Genomic DNA, 20,822 nt, shown 5'->3' with positions numbered 1-20,822 from the left:
TGCCTAATCTCTCATAGCCCTGAGGTAAGGTAAGGAGACATTTAACAAAGTAGGCTAATATGTTTTTCTTTCTTTGCAGGCTCAGCATATTATGACAATGTCCGTCCCCTGGCATACCCGGAATCTGATGCTGTACTCATTTGTTTTGATATCAGTCGGCCGGAAACTTTAGACAGTGTATTAAAAAAGGTGAGTAGGATCTTTCTTTATAGTATAGCTGTTATATTTTAAGGTTTATATGCTAAATGCAATTCTCGTTATCCTCTCTCATACTCTCAGGACTGTTTCACTTGATGTTATTGAACAGTAGCATTGAAAGAGCAAATATCATGATAAATTATTATTTTTTCTTTAAAATGAAGGGCAGCACGGTGGGGCAGTGGCTAGTGTTGCTGCCTCAAAGCACTGGTGTTATGTGCTTGAGTATATAGTGGGTATCCTTCAAGTCCTCTGGTTTTCTCTCACACCTCAAAAACATATTGGTAGATTAATTGGCTCCTGGAACAAAAGAAGTGTGTATATTCATGTGGTAGGGAATATACTGTAGATTGTAAGATCCTATGAGACAGGGACTGATACTGAATAACTAGTATGTGGGTGTGCTGCATAATTAGTGGGCGCTATATAAATAACTATTCATTAGTAAAGGAATTAAGTGATGCATTCTGCAGTTATTCACCTAAACAATTATACACCTAAACAAATTCCTATTGTTTTCATTGATTTAAACCTCATACATAGTGCAAGATTAAGTTGTTTATCGTTCCCATTCTGTCTAAAGTGATTGGGGGGAGGGGAGCATATTCAATTGTTTTTTTTTCACATCGCGCCCAGAGAGATTGGGTTTAGGTGCATAAAGCTGATAAACTCGACCCCAGGGGGTGGGAGAGTAGGTAGGTAGTAGTAGGTTGATCGCGCCCGAACGGAAAAAAAATTAAATAGCTACTGGGTGTTGGCAGCGCTAACGATTGAATCTCACCCATAGTGAAAATATGTGCATTCTGTACATGTGAAAGGGATGAAATTAGATTTTTCAATTTCCTGCATGTAGTAAAGAACTTTGGTGAAAATCTGACATATGAGCAGTACATTACTGTGTGTATACAGCTTATTTGGCAACATTCCATGTGCAGCCTCACAATGGTTTTCAACACAGGACTGTTAAAGAATGATTGATTGACACAATTTACTGTTCTTTAAAAAGTTTTAGAAATGTTTGCTGTCGGCTTAGTTCCTATTTGAAAACTATAATGACTAAATGTGGCGTAGGCACGTCAACATTTAACAGTGACATTTGTGGCTGCCAGCTCACAACAATGGGTGTGGATCATTGGGTCGACAGTAACTAGGTCGACAGTCATTAGGTCAACCACTATTGGTCAACAGTGACTAAGTTGACATCTTAATTAGGTCGACATGGAAAAAGGTCAACATGCGTTTAAATAAAAAAATAAAAAACATTGTGTCATTTTCTTCGTAAAGTAACCGAGAACCCCAATTAGTGCACAGTGTCCCCTCGCATGTCTCACAAGCTTTGGTTACTATTCCCAATTGTAGTCCACATGGATCGTAACGTATGGAGAAGTTAAACAATTTTCTCTTACGTCCTAGAGGATGCTGGGGACTCCGTAAGGACCATGGGGAATAGACGGGCTCCGAAGGAGACATGGGCACTAAAAAGAACTTTAGGTATGAGTGTGCACTGGCTCCTCCCTCTATGCCCCTCCTCCAGACCTCAGTTTGATACTGTGCCCAGAGGAGACTGGGTGCACTACAGGGAGCTCTCCTGAGTTTCCTGAAAGAAAGAATTTTTGTTAGGTTTTTTAATTTCAGGGAGCCTGCTAGCAACGGGCTCCCTGCATTGAGGGACCGAGGAGAGAAAAGCAGACCTACTTAAATGCTAGGCTCTGCTTCTTAAGCTACTGGACACCATTAGCTCCAGAGGGAGTCGGAACGCAGGTCTCTACTAGCTGTTTGTCCCGGAGCCGCGCCGCCGTCCTCCTCACAGAGCCGGAAGATAGAAGCCGGGTGAGTATAAGAAGATAGAAGACTTCAGAGGCGGCAGAAGACTTCAGATCTTCACTGAGGTAACGCTGCGCGCCATTGCTCCCACACATAACACACACGGCAGGCACTGTAAGGGTGCAGGGCGCGGGGGGGCGCCCTGGGCAGCAATTTACACTTCTGGGACTGGTAAAACTAGATATATTGGCTCTATGGGCTGTATATGGGTATCCCCCGCCAGTTTTTGAATGGATTCGAGCGGGACCGAAGCCCGCCGCTGAGGGGGCGGAGCTTGATCCTCAGCACTCACCAGCGCCATTTTTCTCCACAGCACACGCTGAGAAGCTGGCTCCCCGGACTCTCCCCTGCTGAACATGGTGACAGAGGGGTTTAAAGAAGGGGGGGGGGCACATAATTTGGCGCAATCAAGATATATATATATATATATATATATGTGTATATATATATATATATATATATATATAATATATGTATGTATATGGCGCTATCTGGGAATTTTGGTTTCCAAAGTTATTAGCGCTGGGTGTGTGCTGACATACTCTCTCTCTGTCTCTCCTAAGGGCCTTGTGGGGGAACTGTCTCCAGATTAGAGATTCCCTGTGTGTGTGGGGTGTCGGTACGCGTGTGTCGGCATGTCTGAAGCGGAAGGCTCTTCTAGGGAGGAGGTGGAGCAAATTAGTGTGGTGTCTTCGTCTGCAACGCCGACACCTGACTGGGTGGATATGTGGAATGTTTTAAATGCAAATGTGAATTTATTACACAAGAGGTTGGACAAAGCAGAGTCCAGGGAATGTACAGGGAGTCTAGCCCTGCCTTTTACTATGTCGCCGGGGCCTTCTGGGTCTCAAAAGCACCCACTATCCCAGGTTGTAGACACGGATACCGACACGGATTCTGACTCCAGTGTCGACTATGATGATGCGAAGTTGCAGCCAAAATTGGCTAAAAGTATTTTATTTTATTATATGATTATTGCAATAAAAGAGGTGTTGCATATCACAGATGACCCCTCTGTCCCTGACACGAGGGTGCGCATGTATAAGGAAAAGAAACCTGAGGTAACCTTTCCCCCTTCTCATGAGCTGAACGAGTTATTTGAAAAGGCTTGGGAATCTCCGGACAAAAAACTGCAGATTCCCAAAAGGATTCTTATGGCGTATCCTTTCCCGGCTAAGGACAGGATACGGTGGGAATCCTCCCCAAGGGTGGACAAAGCGTTGACGCGCTTATCCAAAAAGGTAGCGCTGCCATCTCAAGATACCGCAACCCTCAAGGATCCTGCTGATCGCAGGCAGGAGACTACCTTGAAGTCAATTTACACACATACTGGTACATTACTCAGACCGGCGATAGCGTCGGCTTGGGTTTGTAGCGCTGTAGCAGTGTGGACAGATACCTTATCTGCTGATATAGATACGCTGGATAAGGAAACCATTTTATTGACCCTGGCTCATATTAAGGATGCTGTCCTATATATGAGAGATGCTCAGAGAGATGTTGGCCTCTTGTGGTCCAGAGCCAACGCTATGGCGATTTCTGCTAGACGAGTCCTATGGACCCGACAATGGGGGGTGATGCTGACTCGAAGAGGCATATGGAGGTTTTGCCTTACAAGGGTGAGTAATTGTTTGGGGAAGGTCTCACGGACCTGGTTTCCACAGCTACTGCAGGTAAATCAACTTTTTTGCCTTATGTTTCCTCACAACCTAAGAAAATGCCACATTATCAGATGCAGTCCTTTCGATCGCATAAACCCAAGAGAGTACGGGGATCTTCCTTTCTTGCCAGAGGTAACGGCAGGGGGAAAAAGCTGCCAACTACAGCTAGTTCCCAGGAGCAGAAGTCCTCCCCGGCCTCTACAAAATCCACCACATGACGCTAGGGCTCCGCTGAGGGAGTCTGCCCCAGTGGGGGCACGTCTTTGACTTTTCAGCCACGTCTGGGTTCACTCACAGGTAGATCCCTGGGCAATAGAAATTGTTTCCCAGGGTTACAAGCTGGAATTCGAAGAGGTGCCTCCTCGCCGGTTTTTCAAATCTGCCCTATCGGCTTCTTCCCCAGAGAGGGAGATAGTTTTAAATGCAATTCAAAAATTGTGTCTTCAACAAGTGGTGGTCAAGGTTTCCCTGGTTCAGCAGGGGATGGGGTATTACTCAACCCTGTTTGTGGTCCCGAAACCGGACGGTTCGGTCAGACCCATTTTAACTTTAAAATCCTTAAACCTATACTTGAACCTTTTAAAGTTCAAGATAGAATCGCTCAGGGAGGTCATAGCCAGCCTAGAAGGGGGGGATTATATGGTGTCCCTGGACATAAAGGATGCATACCTTCATGTCCCCATATATCCGCCTCATCAGGCGTACCTGAGATTTGCGGTACAGGATTGTCATTACCAATTTCAGACGTTGCCGTTTGGGCTTTCCACGGCCCCGAGGATTTTCACCAAGGTAATGGCGGAAATGATGGTGCTCCTGCGCAAGCAGGGTGTCACAATTATCCCGTACTTGGACGATCTCCTAATAAAAGCGAGATCAAGAGAGCAGTTGCTGAACAGCGTATTGCTTTTCCTGAGGGTGTTGCAGCAGCACGGCTGGATTCTCAATATCCCGAAGTCACAGTTGGTTCCGACGACCTGTTTGCCTTTCTTAAGCATGATTCTGAATACAGACCAGGAAAGGGTTTATCTCCCGATGGAAAAGGCCCAAGAACTCATGAATTTGGTCAGTTACCTCTTGAAGCCAAAAAGGGTTTCGGTGCATCACTGCACTCGAGTTCTGGGAAAGATGGTGGCGTCTTACGAGGCCATTACGTTCGGCATGTTCCATGCGAGGACTTTTCAGTGGGACCTTCTGGACAAGTGGTCCGGGTCACATCTACAGATTCATCAGATGATCAGCCTGTCCCCCAGGGCAAGGGTATCTCTCCTGTGGTGGCTGCAAAGTGCTCCCCTTCTAGAGGGTCGTAGGTTCGGCATTCAGGACTGGGTTCTGATAACAACGGACGCGAGCCTCCGAGGTTGGGGAGCAGTCACACAGGGAAGAAACTTCCAAGGTCTCTGGTCAAGCCAGGAGGCTTGTCTTCACATCAACGTACTGGAATTAAGGGCCATATAAAACTGCCTTCGTCAAGAGGAGACTTTGCTTCGCGACCTACCGGTTCTGCTTCAGTCAGACAACATCACCGTAGTGGCTCATGTAAACCGCCAAGGCGGAACAAAGGGCAGAGTGGCAATGGCAGAAGCCACCAGGATTCTTCGCTGGACGGAAAATCATGTAAGCGCTCTGACAGCAGTCTTCATTCCGGGAGTGGACAACTGGGAAGCAGACTTCCTCAGCAGACACGATCTACATCCAGGAGAGTGGGGACTTCATCAGGAAGTCTTCGCAGAGATTGCAAGTCAGTGGGGACTGCCTCAGATAGACATGATGGCGTCACGCCTCAACAAAAAGCTACCGAGGTATTGCGCCAGGTCAAGGGACCCTCAGGCGGTAGCAGTGGACGCCCTGGTGACACAGTGTGTGTTCCAGTCGGTCTATGTGTTTCCTCCTCTTCCTCTCATCTCCAAGATATTGAGAATCATAAGACGAAGAGGAGTACAGACAATTCTCATTGTTCCAGATTGGCCTCGAAGGGCCTGGTATCCGGATCTGCAGGAAATGCTCACAGAAGATCCGTGGCCTCTTCCTCTCAGAGAGGACCTGTTGAACGCCGGATCCTAGCGGAAAAGGGCATTCCGGATTAGGTCATTCCGACTCTGATAAAGACTAGGAAGGACATGACCGCAAAACATTATCACCGTATATGGCGGAAGTATGTATCTTGGTGTGAGTCCAGGAATGCTCCTCCGGAAGAATTCCATCTGGGCCGTTTCCTTCACTACCTACAGACTGGAGTGAATTTGGGCCTAAAATTAGGCTCCACTAAGGTTCAGATTTCGGCCCTATCCATTTTCTTTCAGAAGGAATTAGCTTCTCTTCCGGAAGTACAGACTTTTGTGAAGGGAGTGCTGCACATCCAGCCTCCTTTTGTACCTCCAGTGGCACCCTGGGACCTTAACGTGGTGTTGTGGTTCCTTAAGTCTCACTGGTTTGAACCTCTTAAAACGGTGGAATTAAAGTATCTCACTTGGAAAGTGGTCATGTTGTTGGCCTTGGCATCGGCAAGGCGAGTGTCAGAATTGGCGGCTTTATCTCACAAAAACCCCTATCTGGTTTTCCATGTGGATAGAGCGGAGTTACGGACTCGTCCTCAATTTTTGCCCAAGGTGGTTTCTTCTTTTCATATGAACCAACCTATTGTGGTGCCTGTGGCTACGCGGGACTTGGAGGATTCCGAGTCCCTTGATGTGGTCAGGGCATTGAAAATTTATGTGGCCAGAACGGCTCGGGTTAGGAAAACAGAGGCTCTGTTTGTCCTATATGCAGCCAACAAGGTTGGCGCTCCTGCTTCTAAGCAGACTATTGCTCGCTGGATCGGTAACACAATGCAGCAGGCTCTTTCTACCGATGGATTGCCGTTACCAAATTCTGTAAAGGCCCATTCCACTAGGAAGGTGGGCTCGTCTTGGGCGGCTGCCCGAGGTGTCTCAGCATTACAGCTTTGCCGAGCGGCGACTTGGTCGGGTTCAAACACCTTTGCAAAGTTCTACAAGTTTGATACCCTGGCTGATGAGGACCTCATGTTTGCTCAATCGGTGCTGCAGAGTCATCCGCACTCTCCCGCCCGTTTTGGAGCTTTGGTATAATCCCCATGGTCCTTACGGAGTCCCCAGCATCCTCTAGGACGTAAGAGAAAATAAGATTTTAAACCTACCGGTAAATCTTTTTCTCCTAGTCCGTAGAGGATGCTGGGCGCCCGTCCCAGTGCGGACTACATTCTGCAAGACTTGTATATCGTTTCTGCTTACATAAGGGTTATGTTACAGTTTTGATTAGTCTCGGGCTGATGCTGTTTTGTTTCATACTGTTAACTGGTTCGTATATTCCAGGTTATACGGTGTGGATGGTGTGGGCTGGTATGAATCTTGCCCTTAGATTAACGAAAATCCTTTCCTCGTACTGTCCGTCTCCTCTGGGCACAGTTTCTCTAACTGAGGTCTGGAGGAGGGGCATAGAGGGAGGAGCCAGTGCACACCCATACCTAAAGTTCTTTTTAGTGCCCATGTCTCCTGCGGAGCCCGTCTATTCCCCATGGTCCTTACGGAGTGCCCAGCATCCTCTACGGACTAGGAGAAAAAGATTTACCGGTAGGTTTAAAATCTTATTTTTTTAAAAACGCGTGTCGACCTTTGCTATATCGACCCAGTGACTATGTTGACCTAATGCATGTCGACAAATAGTGGTCGACTTAATGAACGTCGACCTAAAGACTGGATACCCTCACACCACCCTGCATTCCTAGGCAAAAAACTAAAATCAGGAGAAATTAGAGCTCCTACATCTGGCCAGCCCATACACCTGATCTGCACGACCATCTCCACAATCACCAAACTATTCTAATCTAATCACACATGAGCATTTCATGTGCAGCTTCTATTCCATACTGTATTACCTTATAAGACACTTGTATATCAGTATTCTTATGTATTGCTGCTTACCTCTATACTACAGCTTCTTCTTGATGATGTACAGAAGTTGTAAAATGTTCTGCAATTTGTAATGTGGCTGCTGACATAGAAATTGGGTATCATAATCTGTGGCTGGTGCTCTGTATCGCTTTGTTTATCTGAACTGTGTGTGCGGTTGATTAAGGAATATGATCCAACAACCAATCATTTCTGTTGTTTCATGAAGCACAAGGAGAACAACTGCTATAAAAACAAACTATAGCAATAAAAATGTAACCTGAGGCTGAGAACAGACAAAAAATAGTAACGCTGAAATGTGTAGCGACTGATTGTGATCAGGGGCTATACATCCATAAATAACGGTAATTAAATTTCACTGATCACTTTATATTGCTATTGAATGGTACCAAATAATTTTTACAACAATGTAGCCTAGAAAATGAAGAGAACCAATTTTCTTATGAGTGATTTGTTTATTCCTCCTGTGTGCCTTGTACTTTCTTCTAGGTTGGTATCACACATGCATTCTAAGCTGGTGTACATCACTGATTTTGAACCATTTTTAAATCGACAGAAATTGACCTTAAGCAAATTCTCCCCCTAAGTACCTCAAGGCCTTGCTGCCCTTGCAAGTACCTCAAGGCCCAAATGGAGAAAAAATAGGGTGGTCGGGTGGTGTCCTTGTAATAGGGTCTTACAGGGAGCCCCTTGCCACTAGCCTGTGTCTGCAGGGACAGGTCAGGTATTTGGCATGGTGAGTCTGTGGGGGCAGATGTGGATGACTGGGTGAGCAAGTCTGCGAGGCAGATGTGGTGGGTGAAAGGCTAGAGTCTGTGGGGCAGGTCTGGTTATAGCACCCCCTTTCCCCCCGCCCCCTTTACCTCTCACAGCACCCTCATTCAGTAATCACCTCACAGCACTTTGCCCCCCCCCCCCCCCCTCACTTCAATAAACAGCACACACCGCTCCACACCAGCAAATTACCTAGCCCTCTCAGGCTTCGCCATTCTTGGGAATGTCACAAAGAGAAGTTCTGCAGGCTGTCGGAAATTGTAGTTTAAAACGAATACACGTTTCAATTTATTTACAGAGTACAAATCACAGAGCTAGACTACAACTTCCAGCAACTCCCACGGTACAAAGCGATGCGCATTCAAGCTATAATAGCAGCTCTGCAGTACTAGAAGCCTGGTTGTCATGGTGTTATTGGTGAGGAGCTATAACCTTACAGTACATGAAAACAAGAGGTGAGAATGGGTCCCTCCGGGATTAGGGGCCCTGAAGCTCGAGCTTCATTAGTTTCATAGTAGATCCGCTCCTGAATAAAGGAAAGTCTTAAGTGGCAATTTATGAGTAGTTTTCCTGAAAGTGATCAGTTTGGACTGTAGTCCTGAGGCACTCCAAGTTACATATAAGCATTGTAAGAATGCCGGTGGTTACCTAGGCAAGCTTTCTTCAAGGCTTAGACAATTCCTTCCTAAGGGTATATATAGTGTAATTATTGACTTCTAACGGCATGTTCTGCCCACAGTTGGTACAAAATTCCTTCCTCTCCAAGGATTACAGCCAGATGACCCAAAACTCAGCTCTCACGTTCACAAAAGTATTCAGGTACAGTGGTGGAATTACGGTGGAACTGAAGCTGCCAGTTTGCTTTGGGGCCTGGGGATCACTGTTCTGATATTGTCCAGGTTCAACACTTATCACAAAGTTGGCCCCAGGGATTTGATTGTGTTTAACGCTCCATAATCCAATGACGATTGATGGGATCATCTTGCACATACATAAATGCAGTTGAAAGATAACCGACAACAGTCTATGTGCACTGACCAGCGACTTTTCCAGTTTGGCTATGGTCATGCTCTACACCTTTTCCCTAATTTGCTGACACTATTCTATTGCTATGAGAACAATCTTTCAGTTAACCTTTACAAAAAAGTAAATATGGCAAATGAATAATCCATCCAAAAAAAGTGGGAAATAATTTTTATTTTAAACATTTGCAGAATTTTTTTCAATTTCTTCTACTCCTTCTAGTTTGTAAATAGTGCTCTATGATATCAAGGATTACATGAATTATTAATACAAAATTTCACAGTTCCCAAACAAATGTGAAACTGCCCTGAAGTTGTTATAGTACACCTGGCTGGCTCTGCTCGGAATGTGAGAAGGGAATACATTCAGCAGGGCAATTTGCACAGGGACATATATGGGCAGCCGTCCCAGAATAGGCGTTACATAGTCGGCAATGGATTTTGTTTGGAGGGCTTCAGGATATTATGTGCTGGGCACAACGCAGGGTGCAGAATTCATTGGGTGGCTTCATTACTAAAGGTTGATCCTGAAAAGCAAGTTTTATCATTGGTTAATTTTTCTGCACACGGGCTTTGTGTACTGATTAGCTAGCACATAGGATTCTGGAAGATATATACTAGCACTTAGTAATTTACTGTGTTTCCATTCCTGGTATACTCTGCTGCTGGTGGATGTCTCTTCACAATAGTGTTAGGGCTGATTTTCAGTCTTGCTAATTACATCTCTGTTGATGCAGGTTATTCTACTGCAGATCGATTAAAAATTGCTTGTGTAGTAAGTAGAAAACGGTGAGTTTCAAAAAATGGATCTCTTTTATAATCATATCTTAAGATGAAAAAACAATATTCATGCAGACTAACCCTTAAAACAAAATTAAGCAAGAGGGGTTCATGCCTCAAAGTAACTGCTTAATTGTTGTGTTTTCCAGCGATCACAGGACAGTGTGGGAAAGGGAGTGTTCACCTGTGTAGCTATCAGAACTCAGATTCCAAAGTGTCTGTGTATAGACATTAGTCACCTGTCACCAAGTGTAGATTGCAAAACTGTCTGCAAGCGGATGTCTGTGTCCTCTTACTATATATAGGGGTATATGCAATTGCAGGCGAATTCCAGAAAAAGTCGAATTCCGGAACTTTTTCGCCTCAAAAAAACAATTCGCCTATGCAGTACAGTACTTTATCGCAAAAAAACGGACATTCAAAATTCGACTTTTGGCAATTCGACTTTTTTCGCATTCGACTTTTCTGCAATGGTACAGATGCTGCAATTCGCCCAAAGCATATTCAATTCAAGTTTGGAAATTCGCCTGCAGTGCTTTTCGACCGCAAATTCGCCTATTTCAGTCCGCCTCAGTTGACTGGCGGGATCTAAAAAAAAATTTTTAGTACATGTTTTTTTTGGATATTTGAGGATTGCTAGTAGCATATCTATTTATATTTGAAAGGATTATCTACTTGGTTTGTCTTTTTTTGCTTCACAAGTATTATTTAATTGATTTTTTAAAGGAATATTTTTTTCTTCAATCTCCTGAGGGAAATTTACCCATGATTCCACAGTTTTTCCCAGGATACACTTCTGCAAAGCCCCTCCTATCTCCTCACTCCCAGGTTTGAGACTACAGGGAGAAGGAGCCATTTTACAGTCAGCTCTGTGGAATCGTTTTTTTAGGAAAATTCCTGCGTTTTAAAACACATTCCTATTTTTGTACTGACTACAATGATGGAGCCTTTTTCTGACCAGATTGTGATGTTCATGCTGGCTGCAAGCATGATGGAGGAAGAAAGTGCTGATGAACATCAGGATCCAGGTCAGCAAATGTCTGCATTGGGTGAGCCAGTATTGCGGGTTTCATTTCCACGTCCACGCCAGTATCACACTAGGCGTGAACTGGAGGATCTCAGCGAGTTCGAGGTGATACAAAATTATCGCTTATCGACTCGCGACATATATTCGCTGTACGCTCTGTTGGAGGCCGACTTGGAACCTCGGGCACGGACAAATCGTGCAATCAGCGGTTTTCAGAAACTGCTGGGGACGTTACATTTTTTGGCGTCAGGCACATTCCAGCCTACACTGTCTCAAACATGCGGTTTTTCACAGTCGACACTGTCGCGCTGTATAACCCAGGTCATTAGGGCTTTCCGCAAATTGACGATCCAGTACATCACATTTCCAGAGACGGACAGCGAATGTCGTGAGATCAAATTAGGCTTTTTCAACAAATACAAATTTCCCAATGTGCTGGGCGCGATTGACTGTACCCACGTGCAGATCAGACCGCCACGGAATTCAGAGGAATGTTTTCGGAACCGAAAACAGTTCCATTCCCTGAACGTGCAAGCGGTCTGTGATGTAAACATGAGATTTTTGAACATTTTTGTGGGATTTCCTGGATCATCTCACGACTCCTTCATCCTAAGCCAGTCATCGCTGTTTGACAAGTTTGAAACAGGAAACATGCCTGGTGGCTGGCTGTTAGGTATGTATTTTCATTTTTTTATTTTTTTATTATTTTATTATTATTTTTTTTTATTATTTTTTACAAGTACCTAACATTTTTTTTATATTTTCTATAGGCGATGCGGGTTATCCAAACAAACCGTGGCTGTTGACCCCATTGTCTAATCCTGTTGGTAGAGCAGAAAAACGTTACCAAGAGACACACATTGCATCGAGGGGAGTAATTGAGCGTGCCTTCGGTGTACTTAAAAGCCGGTTTCGATGTTTAGACACTTCCGGCGGTGCTCTTTTGTACTCACCGTCGAAGGTTTGCGGCATGGTAAATGCATGTTGTATTTTACACAACATATGTGTCGCAAACCGTTTGCCGGTGACGCTTCGTCGCAGTGCTTTCCGACGCGGGAACCGGTCTTCTGCTCTACCGGTGGGTATGGACGAAGGAGAGGATTCCCGGCGGACATTGATCCAAAATTATTTTGCAGTTGCCTGTGAGTATACTGACATTTGTATTATCGTGTAAACTGACATTGGAATATTTTTAAAAAAACCTCTTCATTTATGTATTTCAGAGTTTTACATCCTGTTGATGTATATCCCCAGGCCATGTTTGTACAGTTCGTTACCCCGTTTTATCCTGTTGTTGGGTTCCCGCAAATATTTGATCCTTTTATCCAACTCTACCATGGGTGAACCTACTGGTGATGTGGACCTGACCCTCCGCCATGTAGCAGACAACCCCCCCTCAGGTGAGATGTATTGCCCAAAACTCCCTTGTCCAAAATCACCCCGGCATGTCCAAAGTGCAGCCCTCCGGCATTTGCAAGACTGCACATCCAAACATTCCCTGAAACAGCAATGCTAGGGAATGTTTGGATGTGTAGTGATGCAAGTGCAGGAGGGTTGCATTTGGGCCGCTGCAACCCGCTTGTGTTGTGTGGACTGTTGTATGTACCTCTTATTTCAGCCCCAGGGTGACACTATCACCCATATCTGGATGCTCAAACTTTTCTCTTCCACAGGTCCTGCGATGTATCTTCCCAAGTGGCGTGGATGTGAGGAGACACGACATTTCACCTGATGTTCCATGGGTGACCCTACTGGTGATGTGGACCTGACCCTCCGCCATGTAGCAGACAACCCCCCTCAGGTGAGATGTATTGACCAAAACTCCCTTGTCCAAAATCACCCCGGCATGTCCAAAGTGCAGCCCTCCGGCATTTGCAAGACTGCACATCCAAACATTCCCTGAAACAGCAATGCTAGGGAATGTTTGGATGTGTAGTGACGCGAGTGGCGGAGGTTTGCATTTGGACCCACTGTTCCCCGCTTGTGTTGTGTGGACTGTATGTACCTCTTCTTTCCAGTCCCAGGGTGACACTATTACCCATATCTGGAAGCTCATACTGTTCTCTTCCACAGGTCTTCCGGTGTATCCTTCCTAAGTGGTGTGGATGTGAAGAGACAGTTCCCTTGATGTTCCCTGGGCAATCTACTTACGTACAATTCAAATGCATTACAAATTTTAATAAAAACCACAGGAAACTTCTATTTTTAAAAGTTTATTGAAGAAAATTTTTTAATAAAGTTTGAAAGTTAATTGAAACCAAAAAGTAGTTTGTTCTTTACATTCTTTTCTTGTGTATATAGATATCTGTGGGGAAAAGAAAAAAAAGTATATTAAAGTAAAGACACACTAAACTCATGTTCATTTCTTTTCACTAAAAATTTGTGGAATAACACAGCCCAGCATGACCCATTGCTGGACTGTGTGGTTCTACAGAGGCATGCGGTTCAAAGTGAAAGAGTGGCGTCAGTGGTCAGCACTTTGACACGCTAACATTTGTGGAACAACACAGCCCAGCATGACCCATTGCTGGACTGTGTGGTTCTACAGAGGCATGCGGTTCAAAGTGAAAGAGTGGCGTCAGTGGTCAGCACTTTGACACGCTAACATTTGTGGAACAACACAGCCCAGCTGGACTGTGTGGTTCTACAGAGGCATGCGGTTCAAAGTGAAAGAGTGGCGTCAGTGGTCAGCACTTTGACACGCTAACATTTGTGGAACAACACAGCCCAGCATGACCCATTGCTGGACTGTGTGGTTCTACAGAGGCATGCGGTTCAAAGTGAAAGAGTGGCGTCAGTGGTCAGCACTTTGACACGCTAACATTTGTGGAACAACACAGCCCAGCATGACCCATTGCTGGACTGTGTGGTTCTACAGAGGCATGCGGTTCAAAGTTTCTTGAATGAAACATGGTTCTACTCACCTTGGTACGCACAACACAAACTTATGCCGTCCACTTCATTTTTCCCCACCAATCCTATGAAGAAGACAAAAACACAGACTAGTGAATAGTAAATTCACACAATTAAAGCCTACTGTACACCATTACAAAAAGGATTTTTGGAAGAAAAAAGTGGTATCAGAATAGCTCTTTGGCCCATCATACATGTAGCCACAAGGAGCTTTCATCCGTTACCACACGCGCCCGCATACATGCCCGCGCATGTATGCCTACACAAAGCTCCTTGGTAGTACCCGGTCACGGGTGGGGAAGCCCAACACAGAAAATAGTAAGAAAAAAAACAAACTAATGGGAGGGGAAGAAAGGGATACATGAAAAACATTTGTAAATAAATAAAACAATACGACCGGGTTTATGGTGGAAGTCTGTCCGGATCCTCTTCTTCCCCCTGATAGGGCGTGGATGTCCTGGGAGGCTGGGGAGTATGTTGACTGGTCCTCTGTGCCCATGCTGCTGAAGATTGTGTGGCCGGTGGTGGAGGCATCTGGGGGGTGGGGTACATCCCTGTATATCCCTGGTACATCTGTGACTGTCTGTACTGGGATGGGACTTGAGGAAGGGTACGAGGCGTCCTTGTGGCTTGCGACGGCGGATATGGTGGATCACCAGCGTGTTGATTAGCTGTTCCTGGGAGCTTATCATAGATCATCTGCAGTGTGGTTGCGATGACCTGTTGGCTGGATGAGGAGTGTTGATGACTCTCCGACATGTTTTTATTGCTTGCTGCCAGACATGCAGTGTTGTCCACGAGCCGGGTCATGGATTCGGCCAGAATGTTAAGTACGGTCATACTCTCCCTATGATCTTGCATTCTGACCTGTAGTATTGTGGCCGTGCTGTCGGAAAGAGTCTTTTGCAGTTCAAGCAGACTGTTTGCCATTTTCTCCATTGTCCTCTCAATGTTGTCCAGTCTGCTTCCCACGACATTTGTGTATGTATCCTGGCATGTCCCAATCTCTCTTGCCAGGGTGTGAACCCTCTGAACAGTTGAGGGATTCTGCCCTTCCTGGATGTCTGCCACAACTTGGATTTGGGCAGCTGAAAAGAAAATTAGACAATATTATACACATTCATCATACATTTTTTTGAAGGCTCACAATTCAATTTACTCACGCAGGGATGTAGTAACTGGAGCCTCCTGCACTTCCACCTCGTCATCCTCTGACGACTCCTGTAGGAGATCCGGCCTGAAGCAGGAACCAATCCCCGAAGCTAGTCCGCTGCTGGTTCGTGGCACCACTGTTTGCAAAATAATTTTTTTGGGAAAGTTAATAAACTTTACACAACTGCTGACCCCCCCCTCCACCCTCCCACACACACAAAATAAATACAAACCTTTTCCATCCTGTGATGCCGCTGCTCCAGGAGCTCCACTTGTCCTCGTTTCGGAAGACTTTTCAAGGGTCTGGCTGGATACGTCTGCACGGCTGTCCTCAAACCCAAGAAAAGTTTCGTCTGTTAACCCTGTAGACTCAAACAGATCGGGTGATGGGTCCACAAGGGTTGTGTCTTGAGGCTCTTCAGTCACAGTCCCAGAGCTCCTGGAGAGACGACGATCTGGTGATGGCCTGCGCGCAGGAGCTGTAGTTTGGCGCCCATCTTGTGGTGTGGTCGCCGACGGTGTCTGGCGCACAGGTGAGAGTGTGCGCTGACGTCGTCTGGTGCACAGGTGACAAACTGCGCGATGACGAACTGTGGCGCACAGGTGACGATCTGTGTGCTCGCGATGCTTGCGGCGCAGTTGATGGTCCGCGCGCTGCTGCCGATGCCTGCTGCACAGGTGACGGTCCGTGCGCTGGCGATGTCCTGTGCGCAGGTGATGTCCTCTGGGCAGGCCTGTCTGAAAAAAAAAAAAAAAAACACATTTAGCACATACAAACATTTTAAAGGGAAGTACAGCTCATGTGAATGTATTCTTACCATCAGACCTCCTTTTGGACGGCTGGTCTCCCGCCTTCTTCCGTCTTCTGGGCGGTTCTTCCTCCTGGGGAAAGCCAGCAGGACGGCTGGAGTCCACACCTCCGCGAACTCCTTCGACCATGGCAGGGTTCTTGCGCCTTCTAATAACGTTCTCCCAGGGTAGCCACTTCAGATTGAGAGCCGGGCCACCTCCCGTAGCTGTCTCATGTCGGCGCTGAATCCCCATCTTCATCTTGGTCTGTCTGCGGCAATCACTGTACCGCTTCAAGCAATTTCTGGTGCTCCGGCGGTTTCCAGATATTGCAGTGACTTGATTGGCAATGGATTCCCAGATGATTCGCTTAGCCCTAGCTGATGTTGTCTGTGCCTTTGATCCATACAAAGCGTCGTAGGACCTGTCGACGCAATCCACTAAGGTACAGTTTTCCGCCTCAGTATATCTGGGTCCACGCACCTTTTTCTGTCCTGCATCTTCACCAGAGGCTTCCTCCTCCGACTGCTCCTCTGGCTGGCTTCTTGCCTTTAGGGATTAAAAAAAATAAAAATAAATAATAATATCGGTATGTACCTGTGAGTGTCAGTATCCCTGGCATTGCGCACATATTCCAGTAGGTGTGCATGGCATTGCGCAAACTACAGTAAAGAAAGTTTGATGCTATTTGTGTCTGCAGGTGTGGTTAGTACCTTTCTACTAGGCTTTTTCTTGGACTTCTCATGGGCCCTTGACGACCGCGGCTGGTCACTACATGCCTGGTCGGTCGTATCCGCCTCCTGGGTTGGCTCCCACTCCTCGTTGCTATGAAGGGATAGATCCGAGGGGGTGGGGGAAGGGGCGGATCAGGTCTGCTTGTCCTTTGACATCTGTTATAAAATAAAAATAAAATAAACATACATACATACATACATACATACATACATACATACATACATACATACATATGGCTGACCCACACAAAATGGCTGACCCACACAAAATGGCTGACCCACACAAAATGGCTGACACAAAATGGCTGACCCACACAAAATGGCTGACCCACACTGTCGACCAAACTTGCTCCAAATCAGCCCAAAATGGCCAGAAAGCATCCCAGCACACTCAGGAGGTACACCACAGCAAAATTAGGCGGGAAAACACATGTTTGCCAAACTGCCGACAGCACAGGTCGACCAGGCTGTCGACTAAACTTGCTCCAAATCACCCCAAAATGGCCAGAAAGCATCCCAGCACACTCAGGAGGAACACCACAGCAAAATTAGGCGGGAAAACACATGTTTGCCAAACTGCCGACAGCACAGGTCGACCAGGCTGTCGACTAAACTTGCTCCAAATCACCCCAAAATGGCCAGAAAGCATCCCAGCACACTCAGGAGGAACACCACAGCAAAATTAGGCGGGAAAACACATGTTTGCCAAACTGCCGACAGCACAGGTCGACCAGGCTGTCGACTAAACTTGCTCCAAATCACCCCAAAATGGCCAGAAAGCATCCCAACACACTCAGGAGGTACACCACAGCAAAATTAGGCGGGAAAACACATGTTTGCCAAACAGTCTACAGCACAGGTCGACCAGGCTGTCGACTAAACTTGCTCCAAATCACCCCAAAATGGCCAGAAAGCATCCCAACACACTCAGGAGGTACACCACCGCAAAATTAGGCGGGAAAACACATGTTTGCCAAACAGTCTACAGCACAGGTCGACCAGGCTGTCGACTAAACTTGCTCCAAATCACCCCAAAATGGCCAGAAAGCATCCCAACACACTCAGGAGGTACACCACAGCAAAATTAGGCGGGAAAACACATGTTTGCCAAACAGTCTACAGCACAGGTCGACCAGGCTGTCGACTAAACTTGCTCCAAATCACCCCAAAATGGCCAGAAAGCATCCCAACACACTCAGGAGGTACACCAATGCTAATAGAAGACCCAAAAAAGTCAATTAAAGAATAAAAAAAAAACGTGAAAAACTACCCCAAAACACAAGTCTCCCCCAAAAAATGCAGCAACACAAGCAAGGGGCTATACACATACCTGCACACATACACAAACACCCCATGTACACCTCATGGCAACCCCCACTACACAAACACATACATGCAACACCAGACACACATGTGGTACTTACCTACAAATGTAGTAAAAGCTCCTAAAATGGCTCTCCTCCGGGTAACAGGAATCCTCCTGACTGTCCTGGAATAAAGCCTGCTGGGGTGTCCAAACGATATCCACAGCAAACAACCAAATTGCTAGCTCTGCACCTCCTCACACCTCTCTGCAGGTTCACAAAATGGCTGCAGAGCACGCAGCAAACAAGCCCTAATAAAGGGCTGCTTTCGGCGGGAAGGCGAATTCAGTACTCCCACTACTCGCCGATTGGCCGTAATCCGCCTGGGGGTGGGTCGAATCAGTTATACATTGAATATGGTGAATTCAGGGTCCCGGCGACAGGGCTGCGGCTGGCGATAGCGGGCGAATTATACAGGGGCGGATTAAATGACGCGATTCGCCCGCTATTGCATATACCTAATAGTCTGAGACACCCATGTGAGCCGGGAGTTATTTAACTGGTCTAGAACGTATCACAAACTATTGGATTGTTGAACTATATTAATATTAACTGATGGAAAGCAAAATTTTCGCATCACTTACCGTATATACTCGAGTATAAGTCAACCCGAATATAAGCCGAGGCACCTAATTTTACCACAAAAACCTGGGAAAACTTATTGACTCGAGTATAAGCCTAGGGTGGAAAATGCAGCTCTAGTCGTACACAGCCCTCACAATGCCAGATATGCCCCCACAGTGCCAGATATGCCCCCACAGTGCCAGATATGCGCTCCCCCAAGTGCCAAATATGCTCCCCCAGTGCCAGTTACTTACCTTCCACCACTCCCGCGCTGTCTTGTGAAGGAGGGACACGGAGGGCACAGCGCGCGCCTCTCTTGTGTCCCTTCTGCGTCTCCGGCGGCCGTGGCTGGTCTGTTAAATGAAGTGCCGGTTCGTGAGCCAATCAGAGCTCACGAACAGGTACTTCCTTTAATAGACCTGCCGCTGACGCAGGAGGGACACAGGAGAGGCGATCTGTGCCCTCGTGTCCCTCCTTCACACTGCACTGCCCTCCGTGTCCCCTGCACTGACTCGAGTATAAGCCGAGGGGGCTTTTTCAGCACAAAAAAAAGTGCTGAAAAAGTCGGCTTATACTCGAGTATATACGGTAATTCTCTGAGCTCAGGTTCAGTTATGCTGCTTTGAGACTTAAGAGTCGGGAATATGCCAGATCAAGCAGCTGGAATATTCCCGGGTCTCTGCTCCATGACCTGGTCGGGAGCAGAGTCGTGGACCTGCACAGCATTCGATCAGGTCCTAACTGCGCATGCGTATGCATCGCAATGCACATGCGCGTTGGACAACAACAACAGGCATCGCCAGTCAGCGACGGGATGCTGTAAAAAAATCCAATTACAGGGGGTGTCTGGAAAAACACAGGCGTTCCTAAACGTTTTCAGGGAGTGTGTCTGACGTCGGCTCCGGCCCCGATCACCTGTTCTCATCACACTGTAGGAGTAAGTCCTGGGTTGCGCAGAGACTGCACAAAGTGAATTTTTGCAGCTCGGTGTACACATGCAATCGCACACTTGCACGGCAAATTTACACTCCCCCTGGGGCGATGACTATCTGATCGCAGGACAGCAAAATTAGCAGCCCAGCAATCAGGTCTGAATCACCCCTTAGTCCTCGGGTTGTTTCCTTTCACACATGCAGATATCCCAGGTTGATGCGTGTTCATGTGTAAACACTTGGGATATAGCTTCATGTGTAAAAGTGGTAGTAAAAATACCAGTTCTAAGTGTGAGGACAGAAAAATGTCACCATGAATTGTTTCTATTAATAATAGAAATATTCTTATTTTATTATATTATTTCTTATTATACTCTTGCATACTACTTTTGGTGCATAGGGGGTAATTCCAAGTTGATTGCAGCAGGAACTTTGTTAGCAGTTGGGCAAAACCATGTGCACTGCAGGTGGGGCAGATGTAACATGTGCAGAGAGAGTTAGATTTGGGTGGGGTGAGTTCAATCTGCAATCTAAATTGCAGTGTAAAAATAAAACAGCCAGTATTTACCCTGCACAGAAACAAAATAACCCACCCAAATCTAACTCTCTCTGCAAATGTTATATCTGCCCCCCCTGCAGTGCACATGGTTTTGCCCAATTGCTAAAAATTTCCTGCTGCGATCAACTTGGAATTACCCCCCCATAGTTAGGAACCTTTTATACAATTTGATTCTGAGATGCTTTAACAATTTGTTACCTTTATCATGTTTATCTAAAAGAGCGTTTGTCTTTATGATGGCATCCAACTGTACAAAAATACTGCAGGTTTTTCAGAAACGATAGGTATGTGATACTGGCGGAGCGGATGCCGGCGGTCACAATACCAAAGCTGGCATCCTGATGGTCACGATCCCGACAGGGTTGAGGTAAGTATTCAAACTCCCCACCCCCACAACCCTAACCCTCCCTTACTGCAACCTAACCCTAACCCCCCCCTTCCTCCCCAGGTGGTGCCTAAACCTAACTCCCCCCTCCCCACCCACAGCCAAAACCCTAACCCTCCCAACTATACTTACCTCCGGGATTGTGGAGTCTGGATCCTGACCTGTTCTGGATTCCGGCATCTGTGTTCTGAATGGTGTCTGGATTCCGGTATCTGTAT

At 46.3% G+C, this 20,822-nt stretch overlaps 1 protein-coding gene and 2 long non-coding RNA genes across 3 annotated transcripts in view; 2 read left to right on the top strand and 1 right to left on the bottom strand.

Moving 5' to 3' along the window:
* Positions 1-20,822, top strand: part of RND2 (Rho family GTPase 2) — a 212,241-nt gene that overhangs the window by 138,167 nt on the left and 53,252 nt on the right. The window contains exon 3 of the mRNA XM_063960073.1: positions 80-189. Within this exon, the coding sequence (XP_063816143.1) occupies positions 80-189 (110 nt within the window). The remainder of the gene's footprint in view (positions 1-79; positions 190-20,822) is intronic.
* On the top strand, positions 11,614-13,430 carry LOC135057822 (uncharacterized). The gene is made up of 4 exons (XR_010244385.1): positions 11,614-11,885; positions 11,983-12,354; positions 12,436-12,612; positions 13,286-13,430. It is a non-coding gene; the product is annotated as an uncharacterized LOC135057822 (long non-coding RNA).
* Positions 13,486-15,362, bottom strand: LOC135057821 (uncharacterized). Its single transcript, XR_010244384.1, has 3 exons — positions 15,289-15,362; positions 14,137-15,213; positions 13,486-13,517 (listed from the first exon to the last, which is right to left on the bottom strand). It is a non-coding gene; the product is annotated as an uncharacterized LOC135057821 (long non-coding RNA).

This window comes from Pseudophryne corroboree, chromosome 3 (assembly GCF_028390025.1).
Source record: "Pseudophryne corroboree isolate aPseCor3 chromosome 3, aPseCor3.hap2, whole genome shotgun sequence".
Lineage (NCBI taxonomy): Eukaryota > Metazoa > Chordata > Amphibia > Anura > Myobatrachidae > Pseudophryne > Pseudophryne corroboree.
Note: the sequence above shows the minus strand (reverse complement) of the source record. Positions and strands in the feature narration are given on the sequence as shown.